We start from the raw sequence: 15,679 nt of genomic DNA on the forward strand, positions 1-15,679 counted from the left end.
CCTTTTGGCAAACTCCAAGCGGGCTGTCACGTGCCTTTTACTGAGGAGTGGCTTCCGTCTGGCAATTCTACCATAAAAGCCTGATTGGTGGTATGCTTGCAGAGATGGTTGTCCTTCTGGAAGGTTCTCCAATCTCCACAGAGGAAATCCCATCTCCATAGAGGAACCAATAACATCAGGTTATTGGTCAATTCCTTGACCAAGGCCCTTCTCCTGTAATTGTTCAGTTTGGCCGGGTGGCCAGCTCTAGGAAGACTTCAAACTTCTTCCATTTAAGAATGATGGAGGCCACTGTGTTCTTTGGGACCTTAAATGCTGCAGACATTTTTTAGACTCTTCCGCAGATCTGTTCCTTTTTGTTCCACAATCCTGTTCTTCGGAGCTCTATGGACAATTCCTTCAACCTCATGGCTTGGTTTTTGCTCTGACATGCACTGTCACCTGTGGGACCTTTTACAGACAGGTGTGAGCCTTTCCAAATCATATCCAATCAATTGAATTTACCACACGTGGACTCCAATCAAGGATGATCAATGGAAACAGGATGTATCTGAGCTCAATTTTCAAGTCTCATAGCAAAGGGTCTGAATAGTTATGTAAATAAGGTGTTTCTGTTTTTAATTTGTAATATATTTGCAAAGAAATCTAAACCTGTTTTCACTTTATCATTATGTGGTATTTTGTGTAGATTGATAAAGGAAAAAATGAATCAAAATCCATTTTGGAATAAGGCTGTAACAGGCTGTAACAGGTCTGAATACTGCACTGTAAATGCCATTTAGCAGACGCTTTTATCCAAAGCGATTTACAATACTGCGTGCATACATTTTACATATGGCAGGTCCCGGGAATCAAACCCACTATCCTGGCGCCATGCTTTACCAACTGAGCTACAGTAGACCAGAAGATCTTGTTTTGTTTCCTAACCTATTCATAACCCACTGCTTCATATTTTTTAAAACATTTTTTTCCCTGTTTTGGTCTGAGAGACATAAAAAATCTAACAGTTGGGGTATTTTCTTTTGACAGCACTGAGCCAACACATTTACACCATCATTTTAACTGTTCTTGTAGTGATGTATTAATAATGAAGAAGTACATAAAATGAATTTCTATTTTGAGTGGTATTTATTATTAATTACACAAGTCCAAGAGAAGGAGTGAGCTCTAGATGTTCCGAAGCCTCCATGGTCATACAAACTTATCAGGAAGGAATATGGCTCTGATTTCTTTGATAGGAGTTCAAGGAAAATTACAGAGCAATGATAATTTATCGTAGAAGTGGACTCGAAAGAGTAAAAGGAAAATATATGAACATTTAGTTTTTTGCTTTGCGTTGTAATGTGATTTTCACAGGACCTTTACCAGTCAGATGTTATTGGGCACGGGGTTGAGTCATCATAGTAGGTTAGATTTCCTAGTGTATCTCCTGGCAAGAGATGGCTCATCCTCACCACACTTGACACATCTTGAAGAAATGTCCTCTGGTCTGATGAAACAAAAATATAACTGTTTGGCAATAATGACCATCATTATGTTTGGAGGAAAAAGGGGGAGGCTTGCAAGCCGAAAAGCACCATTCCAACAGTGAAGCACGGGGGTGGCAGCATCATGTTGTGGTGGTGCTTTGCTGCAGGAGGGACTGGTGCACTTCACAAAATAGATGGCATAATGAGGGAGGAAAATTATGTGGATATATTGAAGCAACAGCTCAAGACATCAGTCAGGAAGTTAAAGCTTAGTCGCAAATGGGTCTTCCAAATGGACAATGACCCCAAGCATACTTCCACAATTGTGGCAAAATGTCTCAAGGACAACAAAGTCAAGGTATTGGAGCGGCCATCAAAAAGCCCTGACCTCAATCCTATAGAACATTTGTGGGCAGAACTGAAAAAGTGTGTGGGAGCAAGGAGGCATACAAACCTGACTCAGTTACACCAGCTCTGTCAGGAGGAATGGGCCAAAATTCAGCCAACTTATTGTGGGAAGCTTGTGGAAGGCTACCCAAAACGTTTGACCCAAGTTAAACAATTTAAAGGCAATGCTACCAAACACTAATTGAGTGTACGTAAACTTCTGATCCGCTGGGAATGCGATGAAATAAACAAATGCTGAAATAGATAATTCTCTCTACTATTATTCTGACATTTCACATTCTTAAAATAAAGTGATGATCCTAACTGACCTAATACAGGGATTTTTTACTAGGATTAAATTTGTATTTGGCTGAGGTGTATGTAAACTTAAACTTCCGACAACTGTATATAGTCGTGATCCCAGAATCCCTTGTTGTTAGGGGTCCTGTTGTTATCCCCTCTATTAGTTGCCAAAAACCTCTCATTTACTGAACTTTTCACCACATTTGTTGATAAAGAAATCTGAAAATACTCTGGATGCATTGAGTAACATGATAAGAATATTCCTGGAAAATGTGGGGTAGGTGCAACATAAAACAAAAAAATTCAAAGAAGAGTCTTCACCTATAAGATGCTTTTTGATCTCTCCTAGCTGTGCCACTGAGGAACTAGAGCAAGCACACTTGTAGTTTTTTGGGTTGGAACACAGCCCTGCATCCCTGATATCACACAATTACTGTTGTTTACCTAATCCAAAAACATGCCATTATAAATAGCAATGTAGGTCAGGTAGGCATCATTTGAAAGCCTGTTCTATTGCCAACATGACTAGCTAAATTATAAAATATGATATTACGGTGTTAGGTTTTCACAATACAATTCAGAGAAACAGATGGTAATTTGTGTCTGCGTAGTTAAGGAGTCATGAATGCATTCAGGTGCGTGTGACGACACAATAGACCAACAGGCTCATTCTGGTCAGGGTATGACGCCATGTCATAGGGTAACTGTACATCAAACATGATGATCATAAACTTTGACATTGTATATGACATGAGTTTTATATTATGGAAATGTGAAGTACACATTTGGACTGACAGGTGTTTGGCTTGCTTGTATGACATCAAAGCGGTATTTATTATAATCCTCAACGTCTCATCTTTCAAAATACGTAGAGTCACCTTAATTTACACCATTTCCCTCACTCAGACAACAAAACATTTGCAAAAGTTGCCCAATTAGCAGGAGGGGTGAGTCGCTTTGCACCGCTGCGAGGTGCTCAAGTTTATAATGACTGTCAGTCAAAACCCACACAGCACTGTGAAGTGCAAAGCCAACGCTCTGACGTCATGAATAGCATGTTACTGTACATCCACTGTGTTCCAATTTAGATGTTTATCAGTGCCCAAATCTGCCATTTACAACCTGTGAATGGGTACATGTGTAGAGGGCTACGAGAACTGTCTGACTCGCACACAAGCTCACAACATTGCACCCTAATCCTCTAGTAACTCAAACATGGAGAACTCTATTCTATAGGATCATGTCATAAAATGCTATGAATTAGAAATAATCGCATTTAGGAAATCGTTTAATACTTCTGCATCCTGCTATCCTGCTCAGTCTTGCTGTCTACATGAGTCCACCCTTGTCTCTACAGCCCATACCCACCAGTCCCAACAGTGAGTCCAACACCCCGCCCAACAGTATGGGGACCATGGGGATGTCTTCTACGCTGGACAGTGGCCATGACGTCTTCATCCTGTCCCCAGTCTCTGGCCTCTATGGACACAGGTGAGCCTACCAAACCCATACATACAGCTACTGTTTACTGTACTGTTTAGTCCGGTTGCGCCTGCCTGATCTTCTCCATACTCTACCTGTTAATCACAGAGACGAGATAGGCATCATGTCCTGCGATGACATCAGCAAGTACAGCATGGAGAAGATGGGTATGAAGGGCTCGGAGTCTCCCAGCTTCTACCTGGACCACGATGGGGGCAAGTACTTCACGTTGGTGGAGGAGGATTGTCTGGCCCTGGGGCAGGAGTACGAGACTAGGGGTCGCTCCACCGGGGTCAGGCGGAGGGACAGGACACCCACCCATGGTGAGTCACCCAGCCTAGATAGGTAGCACTACCAACCAACCACCCTCTTCTCTCTGGGCAGTAGTGTAATGTTAAAAGAGCATTGAAGAGTGGAATTCCAGGCGAGGTGGGTAGCTCTCCTCTCCTGCCTTCGTTTAAGCTCATTCTCTTACAGTGTATCCAGCTGTAAATGGCACGTGGAGAACGTATAGCCCCATGGCAATTGCTATGCATAGTCGAGATTATTATTATGCACCCCAGCGTATTCATGTTTCACAGAAACCCCTCCCTCTCACAGCCCAGCACCACCCCCCATGCCCACAGTCAGACATTCCCTGTCATTGCCCCTTCATCATCATCAGCACTGCAGCAGTAGGATGGCCAGCATCAGGATGACATCACCTAAGATCAGCCTGACTATTCTACATGCCACCCCTGTCTGCACTTTACATGATGAGCTCGTTCACATTACTGCACGGGACAACTCTGGAATATTTAGTGAGTGACACACTGTCTGTAAACACTGGGATAAGGAAAGGAGGTCTTTGCCAGCCCTTGACAATGTACAGTATTCTATCTGTCCATCAGACAGAAATGGCTGTTGAGGCTCTGTTGAGGCTCAGTTTGCCGTGTATTGTACAGTGTGTAGTGGTGCAGAGATAAATCCCTTTGGCTCTGCCAGACAGAGTGTTTTTCATGTTAACAGTCTGCCAGGGAAGTGACAGTGGATTCCTTCCAAGCCCATAATGGCTCCAAGCAGGGTACGATCTGCTCATCCCAGTCTGTGGAGGCACCATGTGTCATGATAAGGCCCATCACAGTCTCTCTCATGCTCACACATTCACACACGTGCAGCAGGTCTACCGTTTCCCCTTCACTCTAAAGTTCACTTCTTTTCAACTGGATTCCCATGCTGTAACCTACTCCTCTTATACCCCTTACTTTCCCTGCACTTTAACCACTGTCAGGCAGACGTCCACCCACCCACGCACAGCCACTCCACTTTCACCCTCTCCTCTCCCTCTCAGTGAGACAGCCCCCACTCTTCCCTCAGCTCCTAGCTCTCCCTCCGCTCTTCCCTCAGCTCCTAGCTCTCCCGCCGCTCTTCCCTCAGCTCCTAACTCTCCCTCCGCTTTTCCCTCAGCTCCTAACTCTCCCTCCGCTCTTCCCTCAGCTCCTAGCTCTCCCTTCGCTCTTCCCTCAGCTCCTAACTCTCCCTCCGCTCTTCCCTCAGCTCCTAACTCTCCCTCCGCTCTTCCCTCAGCTCCTAACTCTCCCTCCGCTCTTCCCTCAGCTCCTAACTCTCCCTCCGCTCTTCCCTCAGCTCCTAACTCTCCCTCCGCTCACACCTCAGCTCCTAACTCTCCTTCCACTCACACCTCAGCTCCTAACTCTCCTTCCACTCACACCTCAGCTCCTAACTCTCCCTCCACTCACACCTCAGCTCCTAACTCTCCCTCCACTCACACCTCAGCTCCTAACTCTCCCTCCACTCACACCTCAGCTCCTAACTCTCCCTCCACTCACACCTCAGCTCCTAACTCTCCCTCCACTCACACCTCAGCTCCTAACTCTCCCTCCACTCACACCTCAGCTCCTAACTCACCCTCCACTCACACCTCAGCTGACATGCTACTTGGACTTCTTTCCAGGTGACCTCAGGCCAGTTTCCATGCCAACGGATTACAACTGGATGGCAGAGACAAAGGAGCCAAATATGTACAAGAGAGGTAGCAGAGGTGGGTCCTTAAGTTCAGGTAGTCTCCTCAGTACCCCCCTTAAATGCCTTGACTTGGAGAAGGAAGTAGCTTTTGTTTCACTGCTTCTGCAAAGTACAGACTCCTAATGAGGACCAATCACAGTCCCCACTGTCAACAACATGACTAATCATCTGCTTGTTTGGCAACCTTTTATTCATTTAACTGGAACTGCCACAAGTACTGGCAAAGAGCACAATGGTTTCTTTAGACTTTACATATAACCAGGGAATCTTGACAGAAACATGAATGCACATTTAGAACTATTTTTAAACTGTACTGTATAAAGATGAAGCTATCACAAGAAGCTCAGCCATTTTTTTTACAAAATGAGATTCAATCTATTATATATAGACAACATGTTCATGTCAGGCAGGAATTGAGTTGAAAACCTAATATTTGTTTTGCACATGGCTGATTTCAGTAGTGTTTAGCTTTGTGAGACTATGTATAGCAGTTATGTTGAGTGAGCTGTAGTGAGAGCATCTCACTCCCACGACTTTTGTTATAAATAGCGAGTGCCGATAAAAAGAACATATCTGCTGCCTCCCTCTGCTCTGAAACCACAAACTGTTGGAGGCCTGCCCTCACTGATGGAAGGTAGTAACGTGACAGGTTGGTTTCTGTGGAAACATGCAGGTCTGTGAGGTTAATGAAGCTCTATCGACTAAAGCTATGGAAACAACATTAAACATGACCTCAGGGGCTGCTCACACTTTGACTCAACATCGGACCGCAAGTATCGAACCAGAAATCTTCTGAATGTTTATATTCCTTTCAAATGATGCTTCATTATACCTTTGGTAAGAGTTTGTTTTGCCATCAAGCATTTGAATGTGATAGGCACTCTAGGACTCCTAATTAACAAATAACAACCTCTCTGGGCTTCCAAATGACACAACTTTGCACCCCTCTTTCCCTCCTTCCCTGACCTCTGCTAGACTCAGACAACTCCCTGCTACGTTACCTGAGTGACGACAAGATCCTGGTGATCCAGGAGGAGCCAGATGTTTCCAGGGAATGCAAGCGGGACACTGGGCGGCGTTCCCGCAAGAAGAGCCACAACCCCAGCAGCCCCAGCTATCCCATCAGCCCATCCATGCTGGCCCCGCCCATCAGACTGGACTCAGGACCCCCAGAGGGCCTGTCCTTCTCACTGCCTGAGAGCAACACTGTGCCAATGTACCACGTGAGTCATCACAGCTACTATTTTTATTTGTCAACCTGCATCAAGAATGACATTATGGCTTTTAACGCAGTCAGACATAGTGGCATAATGGTTTGGCAATGCAGATTCAACATATTTGTGTCACAGAGCAGTGATGTTTTTGTGGATAAAGCCTTTTTGAGGTCACAATATTAGATAAGTGAGTCAGAAGTTTGCCACACTGCCACCCATACTACCTCTACTTCCACAACCCCAGACACCCCATGGTTCCTGCCCCCGATCTTCTGATCTGCCTGCCTGGTCACAACTGGAAACATGGTCCACCCTCTGAGATGACAGTGTGCTATGATCTCTCTCTCATATCTCTCTCTCTCTCTCTCTCTCTCTCTCTGATGCGCTAATCTGCTCTTTACCTTTCCGCAGAGAGCTGGAGACACACTGAGAGCTGACACGGACAGGTGAGTGAGCAGTTCTTCTTCATGGTGTCAAGGGGACAATCTAGGCCTGATTTTGTGAGGAACATTGATTTAGTTGATGATTTAAACAAATGTATGTGTGGGACTTGGTTTTTGCCTAAACTATGGAGGCTAGTTGTGTACCTTCCAATTTGGTTTGTATCATACTGCTATCAGTAAATTGAAAGCTTTTTTTTGATCAACTATCAACATTTTACTGATATATACAGTACTTTATATTGTGCATGTTTTGATATTGGATTTACAGTATATTAGTTACTCACTTCTACAAATGATTTGTATTTAACCAATGACTCTTTTGAGTAAAGTAAATTGCCGTCATCCTGCATACCACCATATGAATAATCCTAGTTGAGATTATTTTTTGTCTTCAGTGTGTTGTAACAATTGATTAACTTAATTGAATTGGCCTCAAGGGAATGACATTTAAACATACATCATGAGGGTTGCCAAGCAGGCAACCCTTCACTGACCTAAATCATATTTTCTGGTTCTATTTAAGAAACACTGTGCTTTTTTCCAATTGATGCTACAACCCAACCCAATTCAACATCTTAACCCACAGTCAGTGTTCAGTGGATGCTCCAACCATGTAGTTATAAAATAGTACAGTAGGTCTGGCAGTAGAGAAGTCCTCTCAGCCATTTTTACAGTGATGAGTGCTGATTAAGGTGTTCATAAATGGCCAACATGCGCAGCACATCCCCTCAGCGGTTTCCGTTGTGCTGTGCTGAGCTCTACTGAGACACAGAGACTGGCTGAATTGGATTTCCTGCCACCTGCTCTGTGGTTTAGCTCACTTCTTTCACTTGCTGGAAACAATACAGTACTTGTCCAAATGTATCAGGCTTTAGTTTAGATCATTCTCTTTGGTAGAATGGATGCACTGGCGCTCAGTTTGTACACCGAGTATATGGGTAAGGTGTCAATATGATGGTCAGATACCTGCTATGTGTTTGACATCCAGTTCACTGCATGTTACACACCCAAAAGAGATGTTTCTGTACCTAATACACTATGATTGACAGTAGGAAAGCTGGATCTGAGTGTATTACAAAAGTAAGTAGTGAGACCTATATTGAGAATGCCATGTGATGTCCATTTCTTCAATCAGTGTCCATGTTTCAGTACCACGGTACCACCTGTCAGTAGAGCCATTTCCAGATGGGCATTCAGGCCAGCCCTGGGAATGATACAGATACTAAGTTCTTTGGGATGAATTCTAGCATGAGATAGACTCAAACAAATCAATGTTTAATGTACTCCATGTAACTTATGCATTCATGTCAATGGAATATACATTAATATTTTACTCACATACAGTAGATATCAAGTTACGATTCTGCTTTTTATGATGAATAATATCCATGTAAGGATTAGTTTGATACCAGTACATGATGATCTCATCCCCAGATAAAGAGGATTAGCATCCATTTTATTGTAGGCTTACAAACCTGATCTCCCCTCTCCTCAGGTATGCTAGTTTTGGCATCGAAAGACAAGGAGGTTCATCCATGAGGAAGGTAAAGTCAAAGATTTAAATACTACTGTTACTCCCCTGTTATGAGTCCTGTACTTTAGACACCTGTTCTAATCAAACCCTCTCCTCTTCCCTCTCATTGCAGTCATTTCACTATGCGTCTTTAAGGACTAAGACCAAAAAGAGAACCAAAGGTGAGACGTGGGATAAGTCCATTCACTGTGAGGATTCTTTTGGTGATCCTTTGTCAATCATTTTATATTAGGATTTGTGATGGGTTTGAAATTATGCTAGTATTGAGGATATCATCCCGGGAATGGTTAGTGTGTCCATGTGTCTATGAGAATTCTCTGTGATATCCTGCTCTCCACCCAGGTTCTCTGACTAGCGCTAGCCGCAGGCGTATCTCCTGTAAGGACCTGGGCCATGGGGACTGTGAGGGCTGGCTGTGGAAGAAGAAGGATGCCAAGGGCTACTTCACCCAGAAGTGGAAGAAGTACTGGTTCATTCTCAAGGACTCCTCGCTCTACTGGTACACCAACCAGAATGTAAGCTGCTCTCTGACAAGTACATTACAGCTGTCAAACAATACTTTATTTTCTCTTATCTGCCACAACAGACTTGCTGTTTACCAACACTATCTGCAGAGTTGTCTTGGTAACTCACACAAACATAGCCATATTCAAGACACTGAACCATTTATGTTAAAGTGTCATGTAGTGTACAGTATATTCAAGTATGTCTGATATCCTTAATGAGGTGTGTCATCTCTACAGACATACAGGAATGTATTGCTTCTCATTTCCCCTACCTCTCCCTTCCTAGGACGAGAAGGCTGAAGGTTTCATCAGCCTACCTGAGTTCCGAATAGATAGAGCAATTGAATGCAGAAGGAAACAGTGAGTGTTTTTGTGATTCATGTTTTTTTGTCTCTCAATCTGTTAGTGAACCTGGGGATTTAAAAGAAAAGTCTAAATGAAACACAAAAACAGATGATGCCTTTGCGTGGCATAAATATTTGATTTGAATAACGAGGGCTTTAAATAGCCGTGGCACAAAGTGGCAGAAGTAAATAATAGGTGTCTATTTCCACCTGAGAAGGATCACACAGTGTTTCTTGGTAGTCTTAAACAAATCCACTTTGAAACAAAAGTAAACACCTCACACACATGGTTATGGGCTTTAAAAAATAAGACACCTGTACCATGTTGAAGTCTATTACAATTTGCATCCCAATATCAAACCGTTTGACATAGAAACACAAGATTCTCTGTGTTTAAAAAAAAAAGTGTATTAATTATGAAAATATTAAAAACATTCCACCCATGAGGCCACTTTTTAAAATGTAATTAGGCAAGTCCGTTAAGAACAAATTCTTATTTACAATGATGGCCTACCCCGGCCAAACGCGGACGACGCTGGGCCAATTGTGCACCGCCCTATGGGACTCCCAATCACGTCCGGATGTGATGCTGCCTGGATTCGAACCAGGGACTGCAGTGATGCCTCTTGCACCGAGATGCAGTGCCCGGGAGCCCCTAGGTAATTTGACTGCAGGAAAGGGCTACAGGAACAGTATACAGTACATCTACCTGGCCATTGTACCACATGGTCTGGATCTCAGGCTAACAGAATGAAGTAATGCAAAATGGAGATGTTTGAGAATCAGATGATCTACAAGACTGTGCAGACTAATTAGATGTTTTTGCTCCTGCTGCAGTGCCTTCAAAGCCTGCCACCCCAAAATCAAGAGTTTCTTTTTCGCCACAGACTGTTTGGAGGAGATGAACAGGTAACACTATTTTTTCTAGCATTACTACCTGCACTTTGATGGTAGGGTTAGTTAGTGTGCTTATTTCATAAAATGCTCTCTTGATTGTAACAGCATGTACTTTAGCTTACATATTATCTAAAAAAAATCTCAGTTTCAGAGAATTCATAGCTGGAGCTGTGACATAGTTCTTCTTTCGGTCTCAAACATGAGGAATAAGAAAATATACTTTAGGTCGGTAGTGTTGTTCTACTGAGACTCTATTTTTGTGTTTTTTTTCTCCCGAGATAGTGTAAGATGATAAAGAGCAGTAAGTCTCTTGTTTCAAAGAGCCCTCTGGGTCAGCAGCTACTGCTTTGTTTATCAGAAACAGTTTCATCTTTCCCTTGGGTTGTGACTGATTGACTTGTTATTATCTCTGGCTCTTTTCTGTGTAATTATGTGGCAGTGTTGATCACAAATGCCCTTTATTGATTGAGTAGCATTAGCTAAATAAAGGATTTGAGAGGATTCAGAAAGACTGCATATCATAACATCGATATACTTTATTGTCTTCAATGCAAACTGTTAATAATTCATATTCTCAAGAAATATAGACTACATAACACATCAAACCTCCTACCATACCCAGTATGGTATCAGTTAGTCAGTTAACCATCTCATGTTGTGTGTCTGCACCCTGTCCTGTTACCCATGTAGATGGATGAACCGGCTGGGGCTGGCGGCGATTGGCTACACACCTGACGATAAGGTTCCACGGCCCGATGAAGGTAGGACAATCTGACTACATATTTAGTGACATCAAACAACACTGTTGTGATGTGTAAATCAATTGATTTAAGGACATTGAAGTGAGATGTTAGGTAATTGTATTAGATCAATGCCTATTGTACTGTAGTGCAAGACATACAGTTTTGGTATGGATGAGGTCACCCAAGCTGTTTAGTTTATTGATGTTTAACTTTGATGTTTCAGATTATTGGAGTGAGAGTGACCAGGATGAGATGGATGGTTCTATGACTCTGAAACAAGAGGGCATGTCATCTCGCTGTGACACCTACCACCGCACCCCATCTGTGAGTGCAGGCCACTGGTTCACACTCTGGAACACACACTCACATGTACACGTTCACTGTACACACACACACACACACACACACACACACACACACACACACACACACACACACACACACACACACACACACACACACACACACACACACACACACACACACACACACACACACACATACATACATAGCGGTTCTATCAATATCATTAAATACCTCTGTCCACTGGCCCTCTTCCAGGTGAACTCCTCCAGTCCGTTCCCTGAGCGCCACTTCTCCAGTGAGTCCACATACTCCCACTCCTCAGCTGAGGACTCCCGTCCGGACGTCCTTGGGAGCACCCAGTCATCCGGCTGCCGCCCCAACCTCCGCCCCACCCTCCGTGACACCCAACGCCGCTCCTGGCAGGACCTGATTGAGACGCCTCTCACCAGCTCGGGCCTCCACTTTCTGCAGACCGTGCCGGGGGAGGGTGACAGGGGTGACGGGGGCTACGGCAGCGGCCACATGGGAATGGGTCAGCTGCTTATGTCCCCTGAGCGCCGACGCCAGGCCACACTGCCCACACAGAGGCGTCGACAACCTGACAGAGATGGGCCCTTCCCATTGGTGGACATAGAGGAGCGCGAGCAGCGCCTTCACTGTGCCCACAAGCAGCGCAGCCAGAGCCTGCCCCGGAACAGGGACGTGCAGGGCACCAAGGGAAGCCTGCACTCAGCAGGACCCTCAGAGGAGAGGAGTGAGGATGACGAGGTGCCATTCAGAAAGCACAACTCCAAGAAACACCAAGGTAAGGATGCACTCTAGCACTTCCTGCTCTCGCCAGGCTTCTCTTTAGGACTTCTCAGACTTCAAGTTACACATATATCTTGTTATGCCTTGATTATATATTTATTTGATGACAAGGTACATTGTAAAGCTTTTATCCAAGTTAAAATGGTTGAATTAGGTTTAGCACAGAGCTTTGAAATCCTGTCCTACTTTCTCCCCTCAGATTCTCAGTCTAAAGAGCGAGGTCATGATCATGAGGGAGTGGATGGCTTCCAGGAGCTGTATCGCTCCATAGAGCGGGCCAGCCTGTCTGCCCTGGGGGAGCAGAGGCCCTCCACTAAACAGGATTTCAGACGCTCCTTTGTCAAGCGCTGCAACGACCCTGTCATCAATGACAAGCTGCACCGCATTCGTGCCCTGCGCAGCACACTCAAGGTACGGAGAGGGCGGGACAGTCATAGGGCAGGTATGAGTCATAGGGCAGGGTGGAGTCTTATGGAGGTACAGAGGGTGGTACAGTTCCAGTAGGTGGCTGTCTATGGTGATGAGAGTGAGGTGGCATATGAGTGGGGTCATTGGGGTAGTATGTAAGCCAAACACTAACTGATGTTTTCCCACAGGCCAAAGAGGGTGATCTGGCCATTATCAGCCAAGTGCTGGACGACTCCGGTCTAAACTCCCAGAAGTTCCAACAGTGGAAGCAGCAGCACCATGAGCTGTTTGTGGACATCTGTGAGTTCAGCTCCGTCCCGACAGAGCCCCACCCCGAGGGATCCGACCTCTCACCCCTGTCCCCACCACTGATGATGCACACCCACTCCTTCATCGAAACTCACGTTTGAGACACGAGTACTCAGAGACAGAGTAACAAGGAGACACTGTGGAATCATGCCATTATCTCTTCCCCCGCAATCGTTTATGCAGCCAGGGTCTACCATCACCATTCCCTTCAAACTAACTGACAAACCAATCACTGTAATATGTGTACATACTGCACTGAGGTCAAACATAAGAGTAACTGTTGGTGTATATACTGTATATTGGATAAAATAAGGCCCCCACGGGGTGCCATTCTGCATGCCTGAAGAGAAACTATCATTCATTATCTTTAAAACAGAAAATGCAACAAATGATAGATTGAAAGAGAACTTAACAACAAAAAGTTGTAACTGTTTTTGGCTGATGCAAATGCATTTTTTTTCTTCTATTGTATTGTTTCTTATTTCATTGCTTGCTTAAGAGGAAGGGAGTTTAGTTTTTATTTCCTTTTTGTTTCCCCTTTAATGCTGCTTTAAGAGAGAGCAATGTCGCGACTGGCTAATAGGCATCATTCTGATTACAACAATGCACCTCCTACTGGGGCACCATGGTACTGTGTGACCCTGAAACCCACGGAAAGAAAGACCCAATCTGTTTAAAAGTATGTACTGTATGTATGTATAAGTGTGGAGAGAAGATGGGTGTGTGAGGGAGAGAGAGAGAGAGATGGAGGTATTTGGCCTTTTAGTGTATGAGGCTCAGTAGGGTTTTATAATGCATTTCTGTTGTATGTACGGATGTTGCATGTTTGACATGTATGTATAATTATGTAGATTTTGTTTGAACAAAGTAGTTTAGCCAAACACAGATCACTGTAATGAAACTTTTACATTTATTGATATATCTTTGTAGCTATTATGATTTTGGCCATCATTATAGAATTTGTTGGTGAAATTTATTTTTTAAATCAAACATCTGCATGGTAGTAAACATGTACATGTGGCCATTGGGGTTGAGAAATGTGTTAAAGAAAAATATTATATTGTTTGCATAGCAGCACCCTCTATTTAAAACTGTGAACTATATACTTGTGAATGCAATCTTTAGATTCTGTGACCACAGAATCTTTTTACTTATATTTTTCTTAGAAAAATGATATAAAATACAAAAAGCATTGAGTCTCCTGAATGACTGTTTTTGCTTCACTCCAGCTGTTACAGAAATTACCTCCTGATCTTCAGGATTGATTCAGGTCCTGAGTTCTGCTCATGTATTCTGTTCCCTTTCTGTGTCTCTGTTGATTTCATATGTGAATGTACTGGTTTATTTGAAAAAGGATCCCGGAAATTGTCAACGTATATGTATCTGCTTAAGTTGTTTATTTCTACAGGTTGAGAAGTAGTACTGTAGTACTTCAATGTAACTGCATTCTATCTGCGCAAAATACATGATCAACAACTCATAACACATTTTTAATGTTTGAGAAACTTGGTTGTTTCTTTTCTAGGCCTATTTTACTTGACTTTCTTTTACTTGTTTCTATTTTACTTCTATCAAATTTCAATGATAATGTTTTTCTTTGCGCCGCTTAATACTTGTACCCTATTCCTGGCAGGATATTGACATTGCTTCAATTCACCTGCAATTATCATCCAGTGTTGTGTCCTGGTACTTAAAATGCTTTTTAGGTGTCAGTACATTTGTTATACAGTATAACTACACTGGCCCGGCTACATGTCATAATAGACATACTACTAACACTTCTAAAATGTCCGCAGTTGTTGCTCTAAATTCTCAAATTTTATGAAGAGCAGTACATGTATTGTAGAATGTATTTCATTTAACCAGAATGTAATTGTTCTCACAATGTTTTAAAACATTGTACATGAAATCTGTTCAATCTGTCCAGGGTTCCACTGTGTTATTTTGGAGGTGTGCACCTCATAGTACAACTGCGCAGGTGTGTAGCTAAGATGTAAGTTGCACTGCGACATTAAAAAAGGAACATATTGCTCTTTTTTGGAAGTATATTATTATCTGTTTATCTGTACATTAACTTATAAAAACATTGTTCTTGAGAAAGATAAATACATTTATTCTTCCTATGAATCAAAAGTAGCTTTTGTTTCTCAGAAATATATATAGTACAAGGTTGTAAAAATCTAAGTTGTAAAACCAATAAACTGAATTACCGCACAAATTAATGCATTTCTGTGTATTTATTTCGATAATAAAACGTTACAAAATTAGGCTACTCTGAACTGAAGCAGTTATTCAGCCCTTCAGGGACCCACATGTGCAGGCTTTTTCGAGGATAGGACAAGGAATGAAAACACTACTCTTAAAATAAAGAGGAGAACTGATTATTAACGTTGCTTTTTGTATAGCATTGTTACTTTCGAGGTCATATACACTGACCAGTAAAATCAACTTAGCGGCAGAAACAGTCAAACAGGATTTAACGCGTTTTCCTATGATAAA

General features: G+C 43.1%; 1 protein-coding gene across 3 annotated transcripts in view; it reads left to right on the top strand.

Annotated features, from left to right (window-relative positions):
- The window catches only part of LOC139418409 (connector enhancer of kinase suppressor of ras 2-like), a 51,484-nt gene extending 36,086 nt beyond the window's left edge, over window positions 1–15,398 (top strand). For 2 of the 3 annotated variants that reach the window (XM_071167813.1, XM_071167815.1), the window contains 15 exons: window positions 3,517–3,650; window positions 3,750–3,964; window positions 5,596–5,682; window positions 6,642–6,889; window positions 7,292–7,326; window positions 8,819–8,867; window positions 8,970–9,018; window positions 9,200–9,372; window positions 9,650–9,723; window positions 10,545–10,616; window positions 11,295–11,365; window positions 11,571–11,671; window positions 11,909–12,458; window positions 12,663–12,874; window positions 13,060–15,398. In XM_071167813.1, coding sequence (XP_071023914.1) covers window positions 3,517–3,650; window positions 3,750–3,964; window positions 5,596–5,682; window positions 6,642–6,889; window positions 7,292–7,326; window positions 8,819–8,867; window positions 8,970–9,018; window positions 9,200–9,372; window positions 9,650–9,723; window positions 10,545–10,616; window positions 11,295–11,365; window positions 11,571–11,671; window positions 11,909–12,458; window positions 12,663–12,874; window positions 13,060–13,281 — 2,292 coding nt within the window. In that variant the 3' untranslated portion in view covers window positions 13,282–15,398. The remainder of the gene's footprint in view (window positions 1–3,516; window positions 3,651–3,749; window positions 3,965–5,595; window positions 5,683–6,641; window positions 6,890–7,291; window positions 7,327–8,818; window positions 8,868–8,969; window positions 9,019–9,199; window positions 9,373–9,649; window positions 9,724–10,544; window positions 10,617–11,294; window positions 11,366–11,570; window positions 11,672–11,908; window positions 12,459–12,662; window positions 12,875–13,059) is intronic. The other variant, XM_071167814.1, reaches the window with a different exon arrangement.
- Window positions 15,399–15,679: the final 281 nt, after the last annotated feature.

Source organism: Oncorhynchus clarkii, chromosome 10 (genome assembly GCF_045791955.1).
Source record: "Oncorhynchus clarkii lewisi isolate Uvic-CL-2024 chromosome 10, UVic_Ocla_1.0, whole genome shotgun sequence".
In the NCBI taxonomy this organism is placed as follows: domain Eukaryota; kingdom Metazoa; phylum Chordata; class Actinopteri; order Salmoniformes; family Salmonidae; genus Oncorhynchus; species Oncorhynchus clarkii.